The sequence below is a fragment of the Equus asinus genome, chromosome 1 (genome assembly GCF_041296235.1).
Source record: "Equus asinus isolate D_3611 breed Donkey chromosome 1, EquAss-T2T_v2, whole genome shotgun sequence".
Classification (NCBI taxonomy): Eukaryota; Metazoa; Chordata; class Mammalia; order Perissodactyla; family Equidae; genus Equus; species Equus asinus.
This window is the reverse complement of record NC_091790.1, coordinates 104,795,225-104,815,839: the sequence shown is the minus strand read 5'-3', so window position 1 is coordinate 104,815,839 and position 20,615 is coordinate 104,795,225. Positions and strand designations below refer to the sequence as shown.

General features: G+C 34.1%; 1 protein-coding gene across 2 annotated transcripts in view; it reads left to right on the top strand.

The window, feature by feature from the left end:
- CDK13 (cyclin dependent kinase 13) overlaps positions 1-20,615 on the top strand; it is a 117,490-nt gene that overhangs the window by 22,973 nt on the left and 73,902 nt on the right. For both annotated transcript variants that reach the window (XM_044770787.2, XM_044770783.2), the window contains exons 2-5: positions 1,326-1,985; positions 7,743-7,913; positions 9,346-9,485; positions 11,055-11,225. In XM_044770787.2, the coding sequence (XP_044626722.2) occupies positions 1,326-1,985; positions 7,743-7,913; positions 9,346-9,485; positions 11,055-11,225 (1,142 nt within the window). The remainder of the gene's footprint in view (positions 1-1,325; positions 1,986-7,742; positions 7,914-9,345; positions 9,486-11,054; positions 11,226-20,615) is intronic.

The following is a 20,615-nucleotide window of genomic DNA, read 5'->3' as shown; positions in this document are numbered from 1 at the left end:
TGACAAACAGCATGGAACCCAGAAGAGGCATCTGTTGAGGTCAGCCTCCTTGGGCACGGCGTAGGGTAGAAGAGTATTGGAGAGAGAGGCTAGTGGCAATAAGGTAATAACCAGTACAGCTATGAATGAGTATGGAATTGACTTCAGGTAACGTAATATTTTAGATTCAACTCCTTCTCTGTAAACTGCAGATACTTTACTGGGGTTGATGTGGATATTAAATGAGACATGTCAAACATGTCAAAGTGCTGTCATAGTGCCTTTGTCTTGTGAGTATTTTTTTAAAGTTTTGATATGTGTGGATTTGAAAAAGCTCAGTTTTGTTTCACTTGGTGCTGTGCCTCATTTGTTTTATAGGAATTTTGTTTGCCACCATCCATACTTTTAAATATACGTTAGTTTTTGTGTTTTCTGATATTTTTGAGAAATGAATTGCACAGTCATTATTAAGTAATTTCCAAGATTTAGAGACTGTTCTTACTTATTGCCTAACGACAGGTTTCATCTTTTTCCCTCTTGCAGTAGACAGAGCACTACTTAGTTCTGAACTTATGGGTGAGGGTGCTTTTGAGATGTAGAAATTCTCTCTCTGGTAGAAGATTGGTCAGACTTCACCCTGCTACTGCTACAGTTGATGCATCCTTGTTGCCTGCTTCTGTTTTCTGGGACAACAGGGATGCCTTGTTGCATTTTTTCCTTCTGATTCTTACAGTCCTCCCTCAGTATCCATGGGGGAGGTGGTTCCAGGGTCCTCGAAGATACCAAAATCTGAGGATAATCAAATCCCTTATGTGAAATGGTGTAGTATTTGCGTATAACCTAAGCACATCCTCCTGTATACTTTAAATCATCTCTAGATTACTTATAATACCTAGTACAATGTAAATGCTATGTAAATAGTTATTATACTGCGTTTTTAGGGAATAACAAGAAAAATAGTCTGTATGTGTTCAGTAGGGGCACACCCATCGTATGCCTTCTGATCCGTGGTTAGTCAAATCTGCAGATGTGGAACCCCAGGATAGGGAGGACCTACTGTGTTTCTTCTCACAGAAATCTCTTTTCATCCAGCCTCATCTTTGAGCATTGGTAGACCTGACCAGGATCAAGACAATCTATTTTTGGGACGACTATAGCCACCAGATAATATTCTACTTAAAAGCACTTTTTGTTTTTTAAAAATCCTCTCACAAAAACTTAAAGTATTCTGATTTTGAAATTAAATGAATTTCTATTCTGTTTTACAGGCTTCAGTTAGCAGTTTTTGTAAATTTCAAACTGAATTTTTCTGAATTACTGACTAAATCTTAATTATTTTCCACCAGACGGTCTGCCAAGTCCCGAAGCAGAAGCCCATATTCATCTAGGCATTCAAGATCTCGTAGCAGGCACAGATTGTCTAGATCCAGAAGTCGTCATTCTAGCATTTCTCCTAGCACACTAACTCTCAAGAGTAGCCTGGCAGCTGAATTGAACAAGAATAAAAAAGCAAGAGCTGCAGAGGCAGCAAGAGCTGCAGAGGCAGCGAAAGCTGCAGAAGCAGCTAAGGCTGCTGAGGCCGCTGCCAAAGCTGCCAAAGCCTCAAACACTTCTACACCTACCAAGGGGAGCACAGAAACTGGTGCCAGTGCATCACAAACCAACCACGTGAAGGATGCGAAGAAACTTAAAATTGAGCATGCACCTTCTCCCTCAAGTGGTGGAACTTTAAAGAATGACAAGGCAAAAACAAAGCCACCTCTTCAGGTGACAAAGGTGGACAATAATTTGATTGTAGATAAAGCCACCAAGAAAGCAGTTGTAGTTGGGAAGGAGAGTAAATCTGCTGCTACGAAGGAGGAACCAGTATCTCTTAAAGAGAAAACCAAACCACTTACACCAAGCATAGGCGCCAAGGAGAAGGAGCAACATGTGGCTTTAGTGACCTCTACGTTACCACCATTACCCTTGCCTCCCATGCTGCCTGAAGATAAAGATACTGATAGGTAAGCACAAAAAATGTTGTCAATCCTATTTCAAGGAAAAAAAATGCAAGTTTCAAGTGAGAAATTATTTGACCTCCCTCAAAAAAAAGTTACTAAAAAAAGAATATAAGTAAATGAATTAATTTTGTTTATTACTTACATCTTAAAATGAAGCACATTGCTTGTAAATTATAATTGTAAATTGACAAAATTATGGTTTTTCTAAGAATTCCAGGAAAAATTTGCTATTGCTTTGGGGTACAATGTATATTTTAGTTTGAATTTTGGAATTAGAAATGCCCGTATTTTCTTTGGCTAGTATTCCTTGATGATACTGTCAGAGATAAGACATTTTATGAGAGAGTGTGCCCTGGGTGATATAAAGCATGTATCTTGGTTACTTATAAGTTTCTACAGTGGCCTTATAAATTTATCACTTCAGATGGCTTTATAAATTTATGACTTTCTAGTCTTTTCTTAACTTTTTGCAATTAGTGATTAATTACATATTACAGAAAACACATAATGTGGTTATGCTTTCCTTTGACCTGTTTACACATTTCTATTGTGAGTATCGGGGGTATTAACTTTTTTTTTTATTTTGAAACATTTTATTTTTACGAGAATGAAGGTAGGAGTGTGACCGTAAAGTAATTGCGGTTCTGAGAATGTTTCTTAAATGTATGCTAGGATAGAAGCATTATGCGATTGTGTGATATCTGCCTATTATAATACTTAACCTTTTTTATTTTTATTTTTATGAAGAAATCAGAACTGTTTTTTCCCCCCACTTTCTATTAAAAAGCAACCATATGGGCAATTTTTCTAGCTGACATCTTTATAGAATTTGAAAACAAGTGGATAAAAATGCCATGTGGGCAGGTCTTAAAAGTGCTCACTTTGGCTGGCATTATGAAAATTTTATAATTTGAAGCAAACAAAAATTTCTGTGTTTCATGCCATCTGAGGCGTCTTTTTTCTACAATCAAAAATGTTGCTGAGACACCCCATCCAATTTAATCAAGTGTTATCCAGTTATACTACTCTAATTGTGGTATTTGCAGGTTTGAATGTTCTTAGGAACACTAAGGGTTCCTAACAGTAGTGGTTTGTGATTTTGATGAGTCGTAGAATAGGCTCTCTAGCACAGAGACAGAGAGGTATGAGTGCAGAATTGAGTCACTTCATTAGTGAGGGAATAACCCAGTTGTCCAGAACCCAGTGATTCTGGACCAGTGAGACTGGTTATTCTCTACTTAATTCTTTATATGTTCTTTAGGGGTGAATTTTTACTGGTGATATTTTCAAGAACTTAGAATGTACCCATGTGAATGCTTAAAGAGGGTATTCTTTGTGCGTCCATTTTTAATGAGATGGTGATGGTGGCACATTTCATACTAGGTCATTAAAAAATGTTTTTGATCCACTTTCTTTTCTGTCTCTTCTGCTTTTGTCTTTTATTGTGTGTCTGCTTTTCTTTCTTTGAATGTGTTTGTGTGTTTCATGGATATAAAGTTTCTTAAGATTCCTCAGTACTACTACTGACATGTGTGGCCAAAGATTGATTCAATACCAGTTACAGTCACTCTTCTTTTTCATGCTCCAGTTGTCTGAATTTGGCCAGTGGGAACTCTTTTAAGCTGACTCCTTTGTCCTTTTGACATGTCTCCATTAATTTTGAGTGCTTCCTTGCTTCCTAGCCAATAATATCTTTTATGCTCACTTTGAACTTTGCTTCTCTCCCAGACCTGGAATCCATTACTCTCATAAAATAGACTGTTAACTATATGTTTTCATATAATAAATCGTCTTCTTTAAAAACAAATTAAGATCGTACTATGCATAATATTTCTTGACTTGTTTTTTTCGTTTGCTATGTTGGAGATCTTTCCATGTTGGTATAGATAGGTTCAGTATTCCTATCTATAGGAATGGATGCATCATGCTCTTATTAACTGTTCTGCTATTGATTAATGGATGTTCAGATTTATAATTGTTTGCTGTTAAACTCTTCTTATATATTAATATTTTATGTAGACGAGCAATTTTTTAAAAAATTTCTGCTGTTTATTCAGTCTATGGAATTTTATTATTTTTTTAATTTATTTTTTTTTGTTTTTCCTTTTTCTCCCCAAAGCCCTCCAGTACATAGTTGTATATTTTAGTTGTGGGTCCTTCTAGTTGTGGCATGTGGGACACTGCCTGAGCATGGCTTGATGAGTGGTGCTAGATCCGTGCCCAGGATCTGAACCAGCAAAACCCTGGGCCACCGAAGCAGAACACACAAACTTAACCACTCGGCCATGGGGCTGGCCCCACACATGAGCGATTTTTGTAGGATAGTTGCAGGGCCAGAGTATGCACATTTAAAATTGACAGAAACTGCCAGATTTTATCCTAATAAGACTGTGTACCAATTTATGCATCCAAATGTATGAAATTGCTTCAACAGCACTGAATATTGTCAATTTTGGATTTTTGACAATCTTTAAAATATGTAATCACTTGATTTCGCGTTTTTCTGGTTATTGAGATGTAGCATCTTCTGAACATTTGTTGACTATTTTTTCCTTGTTGCTTGTTCATGTCTTATGTTGGCTTTTCCTTTAGATTGTTTTCCTTTTTCTAATTGATTTGTATATTCTCCTTATGTTAAGGATCTTGACCTTTGCCTCTCAGAGTCTCTTGCTTGTCTTTGACATTTATTGTTTTGTTTTTGGCTATATGGATGTTTTCCAATTTTTTACTGTAGTCAGCTCTATCATTTTTTCTTTGAAACTTAGAAATTTATAAAGTTAAAAAAGGGTTAATTTAAATCTCACAGAAATTTGGTTTTGGTTATTCTAAGAAGAAGAAAGGAATGGTCTGATTATATGCTCTTCCCCATCACCCTGTGGACTAATAGGTCCAGTTGTTACTAACATCATTTATTGAATAATCCATCGCTCTGATTTGTGGTGCCATATATAAAAATTCTTGTCAATATCCATGTGTTTCTGGACTCTATTTTCTGTTAACATGTCTTATTATTTCTTTGCCAGTACCTTTTTGTTTTAACTTCTTTAGATGCATGGTATATTGGCTCTCAAACTCAAATTTATGTTATAAGGGTAGGCAGGTAATGTAAAAGTGAAGGGATGGAGTAAATTACTGATTAGTAAATAGCCCTGCTTTTCAACCACAACTTAGTGCTGCTGTACATGAATTTGGACTCATTGTTGCTAGAGCTTTTGATGTTTTTTTAAGAAGCCTGGACTTGGAATGTTTATGTAAATCTTCTGATTTAAAACTATTGACAATTCACAGTTTTTGGAAAACATTGGGTAGACAATAATACATATTCTTTGACTTCAAGCAGCCTTTGGCTTCTAGTTTGGGATCTTTTTAAATAGGTTAACCATATGACAGGGCAAATCCCAGTTTGTTATTCCTTTTCAGAAGTTTCTTGGCAGGTTTTTACCTTTATTCTTAGACCGATTTTATGATCAGTCAGCTTGTCAAATTGTATTTAAAAAACTCTTGCTCAGGTTTTGTTTGGGACTGTTAAATAGAGTAGGTTAAATTGGAGACTGACAGCTTTACACTGTTACAATTCCCATACAAAAACATGGTTTCTTTCTGTTCATTCAGATCTAGTTTTGTGTTCATCAGTCAGATGTTTTAATTTTCTTCTGTTGGTCTTGTACATTTTTTATTAAGGCATTTTGTTGTTTTTGTTGCTGTAGTATATGGAAACATTTTAAAATCACGTTTCCTGTTTGGTTATTGCAAGTATTCAGTGAAAATATAATGTTTTTAATTATATAATGTTATTCTTGGAAAGTAATATTTTATTTCTCTTAAGTTTGGGAGGCTTGCTGAATTTGATGTTTCATACAGTGATATATTTGAATACAGACAGGCTTTTAAATTTTAAGTTTTAAGTAAACTTAAGACTTTTAAGTTTTTCCCCCAAAAATGTTGATTGAATCTTTAGAAAAATGAGAATTGTTGACTGAAGCTTAATTACAAGTTAGAGACTACAGTTTTCTAAATAAATAATTTTAAATAGTCTTATTTTCAGAACAGAGTTCAAGTGGTACTTTTTCTAGAAAGAAGCTTTACAGTCTTTCAATCCTGATTCAGCTGCCTTTTAGCTACCACATTGCTCTGGGAATCTGTTCGTATGGTACTTTATCCTGCTGCTTACCTGACTGTGTTCTCCAAAAGACCGTAAGCTCCTTTCCGAGAGGAGCTGTATCTTAATGTATTTGTTACTGTTCTTGTTGTTAAACTCTAGTGCCCTACATAATACCTAGCACGTAGAAGGGTATAATTGATATTTCTTGAATGGAGGGACGTTAAATTTGAAAAGTGGGCTTCTGTGATACCATTACTTTAAAAATTAAACTGCAAACCAGTTTCCTTTTGAGCAGGTTTTCTCTGTTAACCTTCTAGTGGGTAACATGGGATTATGGAGAAAAGGCACAATTTTATTATGATTATTGATAAATAGTTTTTATCAGATGTTATTAATGGATCCATTTATATAATAGTATTAATGTTTAACATGAATAGAAGAAGTTATAATTAAAATAAAGTGATTTACATCGATAACATCATTAGCAGTTTCTGACCACAGCTATGTGGTCTCACTGAACATTTTCATTATGGGAGTCATAACTGCAATGAAAGTAAGTGAAATCCAAATTATATTATTGTTATGAGATTCTCTTTGAATATATCACATTGTTAAACAGATTTTTTAGTATTTGGGAGGTTTAAAATAATCAATTCCCAAGTTAAAATATTCTTTAAAAATCAGAGCTCTTTATTTCTGTGTTTATTTGTGTATTCATAAAATGTACAAAACTGATTGAACTTGAATTTTCACGTGTAATGCTACTAAGCTAGAGCCTTAAAACATTTTTAAAGAATCACTGTCCAGTTTAGAAGAATTAACCCTGAAAAAGGGCAAAGGTAAAATAGGTGTTTGTGGTTATTTAAACAGACAAGATAAATAATAGCATGTAGTTTTATTTATTTCTTACAACAAAACCACTTTTTGTCTCTCTACCAGAATTAAACCAAATGCTGTTACAAAACTAATGAATTTTCCTATAATGCATGACTAGTCGACTTTCAGTTTTAACTTAGAGTTTTGTAGTAATTATATATCATTTTTAAAAATAAACTACTTTTTTGGAACATTTTAGAATTACAGAAAAATTACGGTGATACTACAGAGAGTCCTCACATACCCTGCACTCTGTTTCTTCATTAATAACATAGATTAGTATGGTACCTTTGTTACAGTTAATGAACCAATATTGATACATTATTGCTAACTAAAATCCATACTTTGTTCAAATTTTCTTTTTTTATCTAATTCTGAACCTTTTCCCCCCCAAATCTTGTATTTTGCAGTCAAATACAGTATATTATTTTAGCTGGAAAGTGAAAAAACTCAGTTTAGTATTTTTTTTCTTTTGCTGAGGAAGATTTGCTCTAAACTAAAATCCATTGCCAGTCTTCTTCTCTTTTTCCTTTTTTTATGAACTGCTGCAACAGCATGGCTTGGCTACCAACAGATGAGTGGTATAGGTCCTTGCCCAGGAACCGAACCTGGGCTGCCAAAGCGGAGCGCACCAAACTTAACCATTTGGCTACCGGGGCTGACCCTCAGTTTAGTAGTTTGCCATTGCATTCTGCTTAAATGTAAGAAATGGTTGTGTTTTTATTTCTCAATGAAATACATTTTTGTGTTTTGTTTATTTGTCTGACTCCTTTCTTTTTTAGCTTACGAGGAAATATTTCAGTAAAAGCGGTTAAAAAAGAAGTAGAAAAGAAACTACGATGTCTACTTGCTGATTTACCACTGCCCCCTGAGCTACCAGGAGGGGATGATCTCTCCAAGAGTCCAGAGGAAAAGAAAACGGCAACACAGTTACATAGTAAAAGGAGACCTAAGTATGTGCTTGCTTTCTACCTGCTCTTACATTGACCAGAGATGATTCTGGATCATCATAAAATCATAAAACACAAAATTAAGATTTAAAATAATAAGTGTATTTATTCTTTCAACTTAAGTATCTGAATAAATTCTAATAGTTTTGAAAAGAAATTTTCGTAATTGCCTGCATACCTATTCAAAATGACTAATAAAACCAAATTTAATTTTCTCTCTCAGTTTGTAATGTATTAATTTCTTGGGGTATTGTATGTGTTAAAGATAATTTCTATAATTGTGATATTTAAATAACACAGAAACACTGAAATTGGACAATTGGAAGACGAAAGTCAGCATTCACTGAGCCCGAACAAAATTAGTAATGGGCAAGCTGCTATGTTTTCCTTTGCTTTTACCTTCATTTGCTCCCATAACTAAATTCATTCTTCATTTTGCAAGAGGTGGTGGAGTGGAAGAAGGTTTGAAATCTGTGTCCTAAATTAGCTTCAAGTAAGTGCCTAGAGATAACTGTCCCTTGAAACCTGTTCATCAGTTAAGGGAAGAGAACGTTGATTTCTTTTTTTACTTCTACTTATCCAAGGGAAGGTGTGAGTAAGACTGAGTTAGATCTGATTTTAGAATTGCTGTTCGCGTAGGGCCTAGTGTAAGAGTATGAAGTGCTTTTCTAGTATGGAGTAGAAAGTTAGAAAACTTTTAAAATAGACTCTTTTAAAATAGACTCTCCTTGAGTGTTGTAGCTTTATTCTTTTGCTTGAGTTTCTGTTAGCTACCAGAATATTAAAATACTACAAAATTACAAGTCTTTTTGAAGAATGGTAAATATTTGTCATATGTATATATAATATATACACATACTTAAAGTGTGGATTCCTGACAGTTGATTATATTAATACTTTTGTGCTCTTTTAGACTAAAAATCTTTCTGGTGTTTCCATTTTTAAGAAAATTTCATGTAGCCGTAAGTCTAAATTTGTCAATAAGCTGTATAGTTATATTTTTGGTAATGTTCATTATCAAACTTTTGTTTTTTGAGAGCATAGATATATATATATAGTTCATTAATGGAAAGGAAAACTTTCCGGAAGTTGGTTAGAGAACCTTGACTCTTTATGCTAGTGTTGATTTTATCCACTCGCTGAAAAATTACATTTTATTTCTGAAGTCCTTCATACAAACTTTAATTCTTCTCCTTCCCAGTTTAATTGTTAGTCTTCAGAAGAAGAGTCAGTATGGAGAAGTGATACCTTAAGTTTCATGGCAACTTATAATGCCAAATCACAGTGTTACTTTTCCTAGATAGATGATCACAAATATGCAAGGATTGGGGGCAAATAAAGGATATAAGATTGGATGGAGGGTGGACATTGAGTATTAAACATTTTATTCAGTTTGCTTGATTGTATATAAAAACTTCAGAACTATATTTGATAGAATATGTGGGCCTCGCTATGGTGAAATCAAAGAAAAAGATATTGACTGGGGAAAACGCTGCGTGGATAAATTTGATATCATCGGAATTATCGGAGAAGGTACCTATGGACAAGTTTACAAAGCCAGGGATAAAGACACTGGTAAGAATGCCAAATGTTGTGGCTCTTTGGGTCTGTGGAATATACTTAATTTGTATTTAAACAAATTAAACACAAATTTAAAAAAAAGTTAAATTAGAATTTATCATGCTTTTGTTTCATCTTTTTTATTTTATTTCATATGTGCACTTATGTAAGATATGAGTACCTGTAAGTGGGTGCGTGTACATGTATCTTTTTGAAAGTATTTCTTCAGTATTTGTGATGTGTAGTATGGTGGGATTTAAGTTTCTTTTATGTTGAATAAATTCTTATGTTGTTAGTAATCAGAGATAAAAAGTATCTTGACCTTAATTGTTAGTCTTAGTGGTAATTTTGTTGTATTAAGCCTCATGCAAAATTTTTATCTTTGGCCAAAATAATTTTTTTTCTGTAGAAATTACTCTTTATTTGGAGGCCAGATTTAGCAGCTTAATCTTTCAGAACGCAGTCAGGAACCTGAGAGAAAGTTTTAAAAGGCCTTGCAGCTCAGGAATAAGTAACTGTGTCAATGGCTGTCTATTTGACTAAATAATGCTTAGAGCCAGTGTTTAATCTTTATTTATAATTCCTTGTTGAGTAAGTTAGTAGATTAAAATACTATAGCTATTTGAGGCCATGTAGTATAGGGGAAACTACCTTATTCTTAAAAACTCCGGAAGGCAGTTACAGCATAGAGTAATAACATTTATAATGACGATTCTTCATTATCAAAAAGAGATTAAATTATAACTTTTTAAAACTGTTTAATAAAACAAGGAATCATACTACATTTTAGACTTCCATAAAAAAGAATCAAATAAGTTTTAAGGATTAAAAGGGCAGAATCCTTCTTTTGGAAAATTTCTAAGTTCAGAATTTGTTTTTTTCCAAAGCAGTGGAATGAACAACTGTTTTTTATAATGAATGCTTTCTTATAATGAGATTTGTGTGTGTGTTATTTAATATATAGATTTTATCTGATACAAAACTTACTCATGTCTAAATTATGAGGCCATTTAGTGTATTGGGAAGAGCACATACTTTTGAGACAGCTAAACCAGATTTTGAATCTCAGTTTTACTACTTGGTAATTGGGCAACTTTAGTCAAGTTAATATGTCTGAGCATATTTTCTCACCTGTACAGTGTGCAGAATTTTCTCATCTGTTCAGAGAGATTTTATGCATATAAGTATATTAGGTATATTTATCCTCTCCTCCTTCACTTTCTAAAAATGGCGGTGTAATGTATCTACTCTATTCATCTTGCTTTTTACATTTAATATATCTTGGAGAGCATAAAATAACAATACATGTGGACCTATCCCATCTTTTTTAACAATTGCATAGTATTCTACTATTGCATAGTATTATGGGATTGATATCCCATAATTTATTTAACCAGAGACTTAATCTTTTGAACTATAAACATTATAATTTGGTATGTTGGAAACTAAAATATATTTTGTGAGTTGTAACAACATTTCAAGAGGTAGGAGCAGAAATTATGAATTAAAATAAATTTAAAATTAAGAAAAATGTCCTTTGGTTTTGTCAGCTGGTTAACCTCATTTTATTTAATTTCCTAATAGGAGAGATGGTAGCCTTAAAAAAAGTACGTCTAGATAATGAAAAGGAAGGCTTTCCGATTACAGCAATTCGAGAAATTAAAATTCTCCGGCAGCTTACCCATCAGAGTATTATCAATATGAAGGAAATAGTGACCGATAAAGAAGATGCTCTGGATTTTAAGAAGGATAAAGGTATGTTTGCCTATTTGCATAACCAATTCTGCATACTTACCATGTTGCTGATTTGCAGATTTTGTTATAGATATTGACCATTTGAGTAATTATTAGGTACATAAAAATATTGCCTTAATGTCAATGTCTAGATTTTTAGTGATTGAGAAACAGTTTCTAGTAGTATTAGAGTATATTTTCCTTACATTTTTAATGTTATAATGCCGTAAACTAACAAAGAAACTTTATGGTGGGCGTATATATTATTTCTAAAAGTGTGGATGCAAAATCTTACCTGGAATTGCCTTTAATAAACCATAGGAGTTTATTTTTAGCAGATTTAGCAGGTCGACTTTTAGCAGAAAAGCTGAAAAGAAATTAGCTTGCTTATTAAAGTAGTTATCATAGAGTATATGAAGAGTGAAAGAAAGGTTATGCTTCTAGTAGGTTTTAGATCTTCACAGTAAGATTTTGCAACCAAGGTTGATTCCTTTGTAATCTGTGGTTTTCAAAGAACAGGTTTCTTTTTCAAACTAAATCTAGTACAAAACAGATTAAAGTAGGTATGTTCTGACTGAACGTGATACTTAACCTCCTCCTGTCCCCAACTACGCACATGCACACGCACACAATCTTATTCTTCTGGAGAACACAATGTAAAAATGATTGATAATAATATATGGTAATTTTTATTGCCGGAGGCTGATGGAAGGGGGAATAGGAAGTTGTATAGACCTTCAATTTTGTACGATGAAAACGTTCTGGAGATTGGTTGCACAACAATGTAAATATACTTAATACTGCTGAATTGTAAACTTAAAAACGTTAGGATGGTAAATTTTATGTGTATTTAACCACAATTTTTCAAAATTAAATTAAACTATATGTTGAAAGGGTACATGATATAGATAAAAAAAAAAACCCAGAGCAGCCACACTAAGACATTCTAGAAGAATTATTAAAGAAGAAAGGATAATGGTACTACAGAAGCGTAAGAAAATACTTCCAATACTGTTTGTGATGCTTTAGTTCTTGGGGAAAAAGACTCTGCTTTGATGCAAGTAAGAAAAGTTGTATTTTTCCTTATAGGAGATGCATAAATGGGGATTTGTTATGTTATCCTCTGTACTCATCTGCATGCTTGAAATATTTGATCACACAATCACAGCTATTGACTCCCATAACTGGAAAGTTCAGAGATTAGTCTTGTCTGCAGGGCAAACTTGAACCAGGAGCTCAGTGTCACCAGAGTCCCAATTCTTCTCCACCTCCTGCTCTGCCTCTGTGGCATCAGCTTCACCCTTGGGTTCCACACAGAAACCAGGCTTTCCCCTTATCCTGACCACATGTCTGTGGTAGTTCCCAGTTTCAAATCTTTATAACAGAAGCAGCAAGAGCATTTCTTCTAAAAGCTTCCATTTAGGTCCTGGAATTCACTTTCTCACATTGACTGAAGATGGGTACTCATTCCTGAAATAACTGCTATGACAAAATAGTGGGATACAATGATTGGCTTAGACTTACCAGCACCCACTCATGGAGGTAGGAGTGGAGTAAGTCCTAAGAATGGAAAAAAGAAATGGAGGTGAACAAAGGAGAAATGGATTTTCTAAGTCAGATACAACATCTATGGCAGATGCCATAGTCCTAATGGTCATTTCTCAGCCTCACAGATGCTATCCCTCTGCTTACTCCTTGGAACCCTCAAGACATGATCTGACACATCTGGATTTGCTGTGAAACTATATCTAGGCTCTTACTCTGCTGTGTATACGTAGTAACTTTCATGTAAAAAGAACAGAGTTCTTTAGAGATAGGACAACTTTTCACAAAAAAGTATCTAGATATAGATATTATTTTGCATAGAAGAACTTCTGTTGAAAGTAGTCTGTATTCGCTGTGGAGATAATCAAAATCATCTTTTTCACTGATGGCACTTCCATTAGTTTCTTCTATTATAAAGTCCATATCCCTCAGCCTGACCTTTAACCTAATTTGTCTCTTTCACCTTATTTTTCTCATTATTTCTTATTGTGTAGTAGAAGGATACTGGTTTGACTTTGGTTAAAATGTCTGGGATTTGTGACTTAGCTTATTGGCAGTGTGGCCTTATTAGCAAGGCCTTTGACCTTTCTGAGCTTGTTATCCCTTCTTTCATTAAAGGGAAATGTTACTTCTCTTACTGTGTAGTAAGAGTCAGAGTAAGATTTTATACATGAGAGTGATGTGCAAATGTTGTTTTTCATTAACCTTGTACTTTAGCCAAATTAATATATTTGCTTTTTCTCCAACATATCCTGAACCTCCTGCTGCTTTGATCTGTGGGATCACATCCCTGCTTATCTCTCCATCCTCATCTATTCTATTTTTTCTGATTGCTCACCAAGCTTCAGTCTCATTGGTCTTTTGAATTGTCAGATATGGCAGTGTACTTGCCTGCCATAGTCTTTACTCATGCTGCTTCCCTGGGTTAAACTGCTTCACCAACACACACACACACACACACACACAGGCGCGCTCGCGCACGCGATTAGAAAGGCTGATTTCTCATCCTCTGGGTTTCAGCCTGAATATTGCTTTATTCATTAGTGAGGCCTTACCTGGCCATTCTTCCCACTTTCTGCTGCATATAGACACAATTTAAAGGCCCTAACCTCCTTCATAACCTTTTCAGAATAATTATATTGATTTGTTATATATTTGTTCTCCACATGAGGGTGGGAACCATACCTGTTATACTCACTGTTATACCCCCTATCTAGATCAGTGGCTAGACCATAGAAGGTACTGAATGCTTGATTGCTGAATGAATAAATAAGCTCTACTTATTGTATCATGTCCATACTTTAACACTTTTTAAAAGATTATTACCTCTGAACATAGAAAATTTTCATAGTTTTCCTTTATATTTGTGGTCATAATTTATTTCCCTTGCCAGATGATAAATTCCCTGAAGCCTTTGTTTTTTATTTTGTTTTATTTTGGTTCCTCCACAGTGCCTAACACTGTACTTCACAAATCATAGATTTTCATGTATTTGCGCCCTCACCTTCTTTTTCCCCACCATAATCCTGTTTGTAATTGTATGAGTCATGATAAATAAGAGAGTGTTTCAGTATGTGGGAAGTTACATGTAGGTGCCATGTATTAGTTAAATATGTTAGAGTGTATGAGGGAGTATAAAATTGGAAACAATCCTTTTTCAAAATTGTTTATTTTATTGAGATATAATTACATATAATATTAGTTTCAACAACATAGTGATTAGATATTTTGTGTTATGAAATGATCACCACAATAAATCCAGTTAACATCCATCACTGCACGTAGTTAGAAAATTTTTCTTTCTTGTACTTAGAGAAATACTTAGAGAACTTTTAAGATCTGTTCTCTTAGCAGCTTTACAATGTACAAAACAGTGATTTCAACTATAGTCACCATGCTGTATATTACATCCCTGTGACTGACTTATTTTATAACTACACGTGCTTATTTTATAACGTTATAACTATTTTATAACTTATGTACCTTTTGACCACCTTCACCCATTTCACCCACCCCCATCCCTTGTCTCTGGCAACCACCAGTCTGTTCCCTATCTATGAGTTTGATTTATTTTTAGTTTCCACATATAAATGAGATCATATGATATTTGTCTTTCTCTAATTTATTTCATTGTCATAATGCCCTCAAGGTCTATCCATGTTGTCACAGATGGCAAGGTTTTCTTCTTTTTTAAGGCTGTATAATATTCCATTATGTATATATACCACATTTCCTTTATCCATTCATCCTTTGATGGACACTTAGGTTGCTTCCATATCTTTGCTATTATAAATAATACCACAGTGAACATGGGGGTGCATATATCTTTTTGAGTTAGTGTTTTTGTTTCCTTTGGATAAACACCCAGAAGTGGGATTGCTGAATCATATGGTAGTTCTATTTTTAATTTTTTGAGGAACTTCCATACTGTTTTCCAGAGTGGCTGCACCAGTTTACATTCCCGCCAACTGTGCACGAGGGTTACCTTTTCTCCACATTCTCACCAACACTTGCTATTTCTTGTCTTTTTGATACTAGCCATTCTAACAGATGTGAGGTGATACATAATGCTTCTTTAATGAATCTGTTCATTTTGATGGGAACCATGTTGATGAGGCAGCATGGTTTGGTGAAAAGAGAAGTAGATTTGGAGTCCTTGGGTTCTAATCCTGACCATGCTCGCTGTGTGACATTATACTAATTGTGATTGCCATGCTGGAGCAGAAAGACAGTATGGGAACTTTGATTTAATATTGTATGTTAGAATTCATTAAGTTTTAAAAAGTAAAATTAAATACTTAAAACAATTTAAATATGAAAATTATAAACAACACAAAAATCAAGTACAATTACAAACATAAAAATATAAACATTTGGATTATTATAACACAAGCCATTGGCTGTTTAAGAATAGCGCCATAAAAGAATATTTTAAAACTTGGCTCTACTTAAAAATGAAAAAAAATTAATCATGAAAAATTGAAAATAAAATATTATTTGGTCTTAAAAAAGAAATCGTTGTCCCTAAGAAAACAGGTTAAGTGGTATGATCAAATGGTACATGTCATTTGTATATTTGTGCAAAAACTTAGAGATGCCAAAGGAGCTTTTTCTGTAATAATCGGGGAAATGGATGGGGGATAAACTAATTATAAATATTTTTCTTAGTTCTTTTCTTCATCTTCAGGTAATGCCATCTCTTTTTAATAAGTTTGAAAGAACCTTTGAACCTTTTTGTCTATTTTTCAATCTTTTTATTATTAACAAGGGGAGTTTTTGTTTCACAGAAAGCGGTTTCTGTGCCTCTAGGTCTTCAGGCTCCTCAAGTGTGGAAGGAGAGGGGGTGCAGTTACTTTATTAATTTCAGTACTCTCATGTTCCTATTTCACTGTTTATAAAATCTTTCAACTAGAGTGTGAGTTATTTTGCAACAGAAGCTTTGTTTTACTGTTTTCTTCCTCTCACTGAGGATTATGAACTTACAGAAAAGTACTTTGCTGAATGAGTGTAATAATACTCAATTAAAAATTTTAGGGCAGTTTATAGTTCTCCGAGGAAAAAAGACTTTTTGTTGTGCATTTATATACAGTACAAAATAAAAACTTTCATCATTGATCTCCATCTGAAGATATAAATATTTAGTATTCAGATTTTTAAAAAAACACTGAAATAATGATATCACCCAACAAAATAATATTTTGGTACTTAAAATTAACATAATATCCTGGGCAACCAAAAACCAATATTATAATTATTATGCACAAATTAAGTAAGCTATAATATTTTCAATATTAGTATTTGTTTAATAAGGGAAGTTGCGTAATCTTTTAATTAGGAATTTTCCTCAGAATCAAGAAAACAATATTCTATAGTAAATGTTGTGTCAAAGTGTCACTGATGGTCGAGGGAAGAACCCTCAAATAATACTTCCTCTGTAGTCTCTGATTCCCACATGGTGCTCACTTGTTCTCTGATAGTATTTCCTGTTTCATCTTATCATTATGTTTTCATATCTTATTCCTATTGAAGTCCCTGAGGGAAGGGACTGAATTTTATTCTACTTTGTATTCATAGTGTGTGGCACACATTAGATTTTCATTAAATTTTGAGTAACTGAATGAATGAAATACGGGGGTGAGAAAGTTCTGTGTAATAGGTAGAATGTTAAAGGTGGGTGCAATTTGGATAGAGAGGACAGCCTTCTCATTCATAACTGTCATGATTTGTTTTACAAGGCATTGAAAGATTGGCATATTCCCTAAAAAATACCTTGCTTCACAATTACCTTCCCTATCTCATTTTCTTCAAAATCTGAGCTCATTCCCATATATAGAACTGCTAATATCTCGTAAAGTTTGCGAAGAGAGCATTATTGATGGATTTGTTCATTCTTTCATTCCACAGATGTTTATTGTGCTAGGTCTAGACTTTGGCTGGTCAACACAGTAGCCACTAGGCATGTGTGGTTATTTACATTAAGTAAAATTAAATACAATTAAAAGTTCAGTTCCTTGGTTGCATTAGCCACATTTCAAGTGCGCTGTAGTTAACGTGGCTACTGGCTACATTTTAGGTAGTGCAGCTATAGAACATTTCCATCAAATCAGCAAGTTTTATTGACCAGTGCTGGGGAGATACAAAAAAGGAATATCTGGTTCCTGACTCACTCTGGTTCCTGGGAAGGAAGGATTGGTAGTTGCTAGACCTAAATCGGACTGATATATGAATGACAAACTTATTTCTGCTCAGAAGCTTTAACTTTAAAGAAAAAAAGAACTTGCAGGTTATTTTATTAAAGATAAAATTATCCTAAGATGGGGGTGCCTGCAGCAGCATGTTGAGGCAGGATTAAAAGTCACATGTACGTTTAAGTTTTTTGTATACAGGGGGCTGCCTATTTTGTGTTACTCATTATCTCATGTAAAAGATAAAACTTATAAAGTAGTCTCAGTTGTGCATTTTATTTGTATCTGGAATTTTATGTGAAATTTCCAAGTAAGCTACCAGGCCAGGGATTGCTAATTTTAAGATCCTGTACCCTCTTTTTGAATATTACTTTGTAGAGTTAGTTACTTTTTTTGGGTGTGGCAGAGGAGGAGAAAGAAAAATGTTAATGTATAGGCTTTCTTTACTTGATTATGAAAATGGTATTTATTGTTGTAAATTTAGAAAGTAAAATATAAAAAAGAAAATAAAATGACCCATATATTATTACTATCATCATTTTTCTGTATTTTTTCCTAGCGTCTCTTTTCTCACATATATGAGATTATTTATTCCCAAACTGAGGTTATGCTTCTTTCATTAATAACATGCTTTTTTCTTGGCATAGTATGTCACTTGGATGGATCATATTTCATTCCTCTCTTGTTGCATATTTAGGTTCTTTCAGGCATTTCACTACTATTTCCTTTATTGAAGTTTTATGCTGGCAAATTTTAGCAGCGGTTTGCAGCCATTCATATGCCTTTAACCAGAGGAGGGACTTTATCTGCTAGGAGAAGTCCTAACCAATTCTGAATTAGAAGTTTGGTTAGGGACTTCATCTGCTAGGAGAAGTCCTAACCAATTCTGAATTAGAAGTTTGGTTAGCAATGGCGTAGTGAGTGACAAGGATCCTGTATAATGAGCAGATATGCCATCATTCCTAGTAGTCGGTGAGTCCATAGACATTGGAACCAGATTTCTCTCTCTTCTCATCTCCTTACGCATAAAACTTTTATTCCCATCTGATTATTCCCTTAAATAGATTAATAGGAATAGGATTACTAGGTCAAAGCATTTGAACTTTGAAATTTCTTGACATATTTATCAAGTTGTTTCCAGAAAGGTTGTGCCAGTTTACACTCTCAAATATAGGACAGGAATAGAACAAAGTAAGAATAGAAGGGAACTTCCTTAACCTGATAAAGGGTATCTATGAAAAACAAGGGTATCTGCTCTTGCCACTTCTGTTCAACATTGCCAGGGCAATTAGATAAGAAAATGAAGTAAAAGGTAACCAGATTGGAAAGGAAGAAGTAAAACTATCTTTAATTAGTTTGTGTGTGTGTCTGTGTGTGTGTGTGTATATATATATATACACAATATAGAAACTATGGAAAATCCTATGAAATCCACTAAAAAAACTCTTATAACTAATGAATGAGTTCAGCAAGGTGGCAGGATACAAGATCAATATACAGAAATCTGTTGGGGCTGGCCCAGTGGTGTAGTGATTAAATTTGCACACTCTGCTTTGGTGGCCTGGAGTTCGTGGGTTTGGATCCTGGGTGCAGACCTACACACCACTCATCGAGCCATTCTGTGGCAGTGTCCCATGTACAAAATAGAGGACGATTGGCACAGATGTCAGCTTAGGGACAATCTTCCTCAAGCAAAAAAAAAAAAAATTGGAAGATTGGCAGCAGATGTTAGCTTGGGGCCAGTCTTCCTCACACACACACACACACACACACACACACACACAGAAATCTATTGTAGTTCTGTACACTAGCAATGAACAGTCCAAAGTGAAATTAAGAAAACAGTTTAATTTATAATAACCTTACAAAGAATAAAATATCTAGGAATAAACTGACAGAAGATGTGTAAGGCCTTGACCTTGAAAACTACAAAACATCATTGAAAGAAATTAAAGAAGACCTAAGTAAATAGGAAGACATTACATATTATGGATCAGATGACTTAATTTTACTAAGATGGCAATACTCCCCAAATTGATTTGTATATTCAATGCAATCCCTATCAAAATCCCAGCTGGCTTCTTTTTAGAAACTGACAAGTTGATCCTAAAATTCATATGGAAATTCAGGAGAGGTAAAATAGCCAAAAAAATACTTAAAACAGAAGAGCAAAGTTAGAAGACTCACACTTCATGATTCCAAATCTTAACTACAAAACTAGAGTGATCAAGACTGTGATACCAGCTTTAGGATAAACATAGAGATCAGTGGAATAGGATTGAGAATCTACAGATGAACTCTCACGTTTATGGTCAGTGGATTTTCGATGAAGATACCAGGGCAATTTAATGGAAAATAATAGACTTTTCAACAATCAGTGCTGGGTCAAGTGGATATCCACATGCAAAAGAATGAAATTGGATCCCTTCCTCACATTGTACACAATAATTAACTCAAAGTGGATCAATGACCTAAATATAAGATCTAAAACCATGAAATTCTTAAAATATAGGAGTAAATTTTCATGACTTAGGATTAGCCAAAGCCTTCTTAGTTATGACACCAAAAGCAGAAGCAATAAAGGAAAAATTAGATGTATTGGACTTCGTCAAAATTAAAAACTTTTGTGCTTTAGTGGACACTACTGAGAAAGTGAAAAGACAAGTCATATAATGGGAGAAAACATTTGTAACTCATATATCCGATAAGGGGCTTGTATTTAGAATATATAAATACACCTCTTAAAGGTAAGTAATAAAAAGCCTGCTTAAAAAGTGAGCAACAGATCTGAATAGACATTTCTCCAAAGATAATATGCAAATAGCCATTAAGCACATGAAAAGATGTTCAGCATCTAGTCTTTAGGGAAATTCAAATCAAAACCATAATGAGATACCACTTCATACATACTTTAGGGCGACCATAATAAAAAAGGTTGATGATAACAAGTGTTGGAGAAGATGTAGAGAGATCAGAAGACTTATACGTTACTGGTGGGAGACTCATACGTTACTGGTGGGATTGTAAAATGGTACAGCCACTTTGGGAAACAGTGTGGCGTTTCCTCAAAATATTTAATAGAGAGTTAACATATGACCTAGAGCTTCTACTTCTAGGGATATATTCAAGGAGAAATAAAAACGTGTCCACACAAAAACTTGTATACCAAGGTTCATAGCAG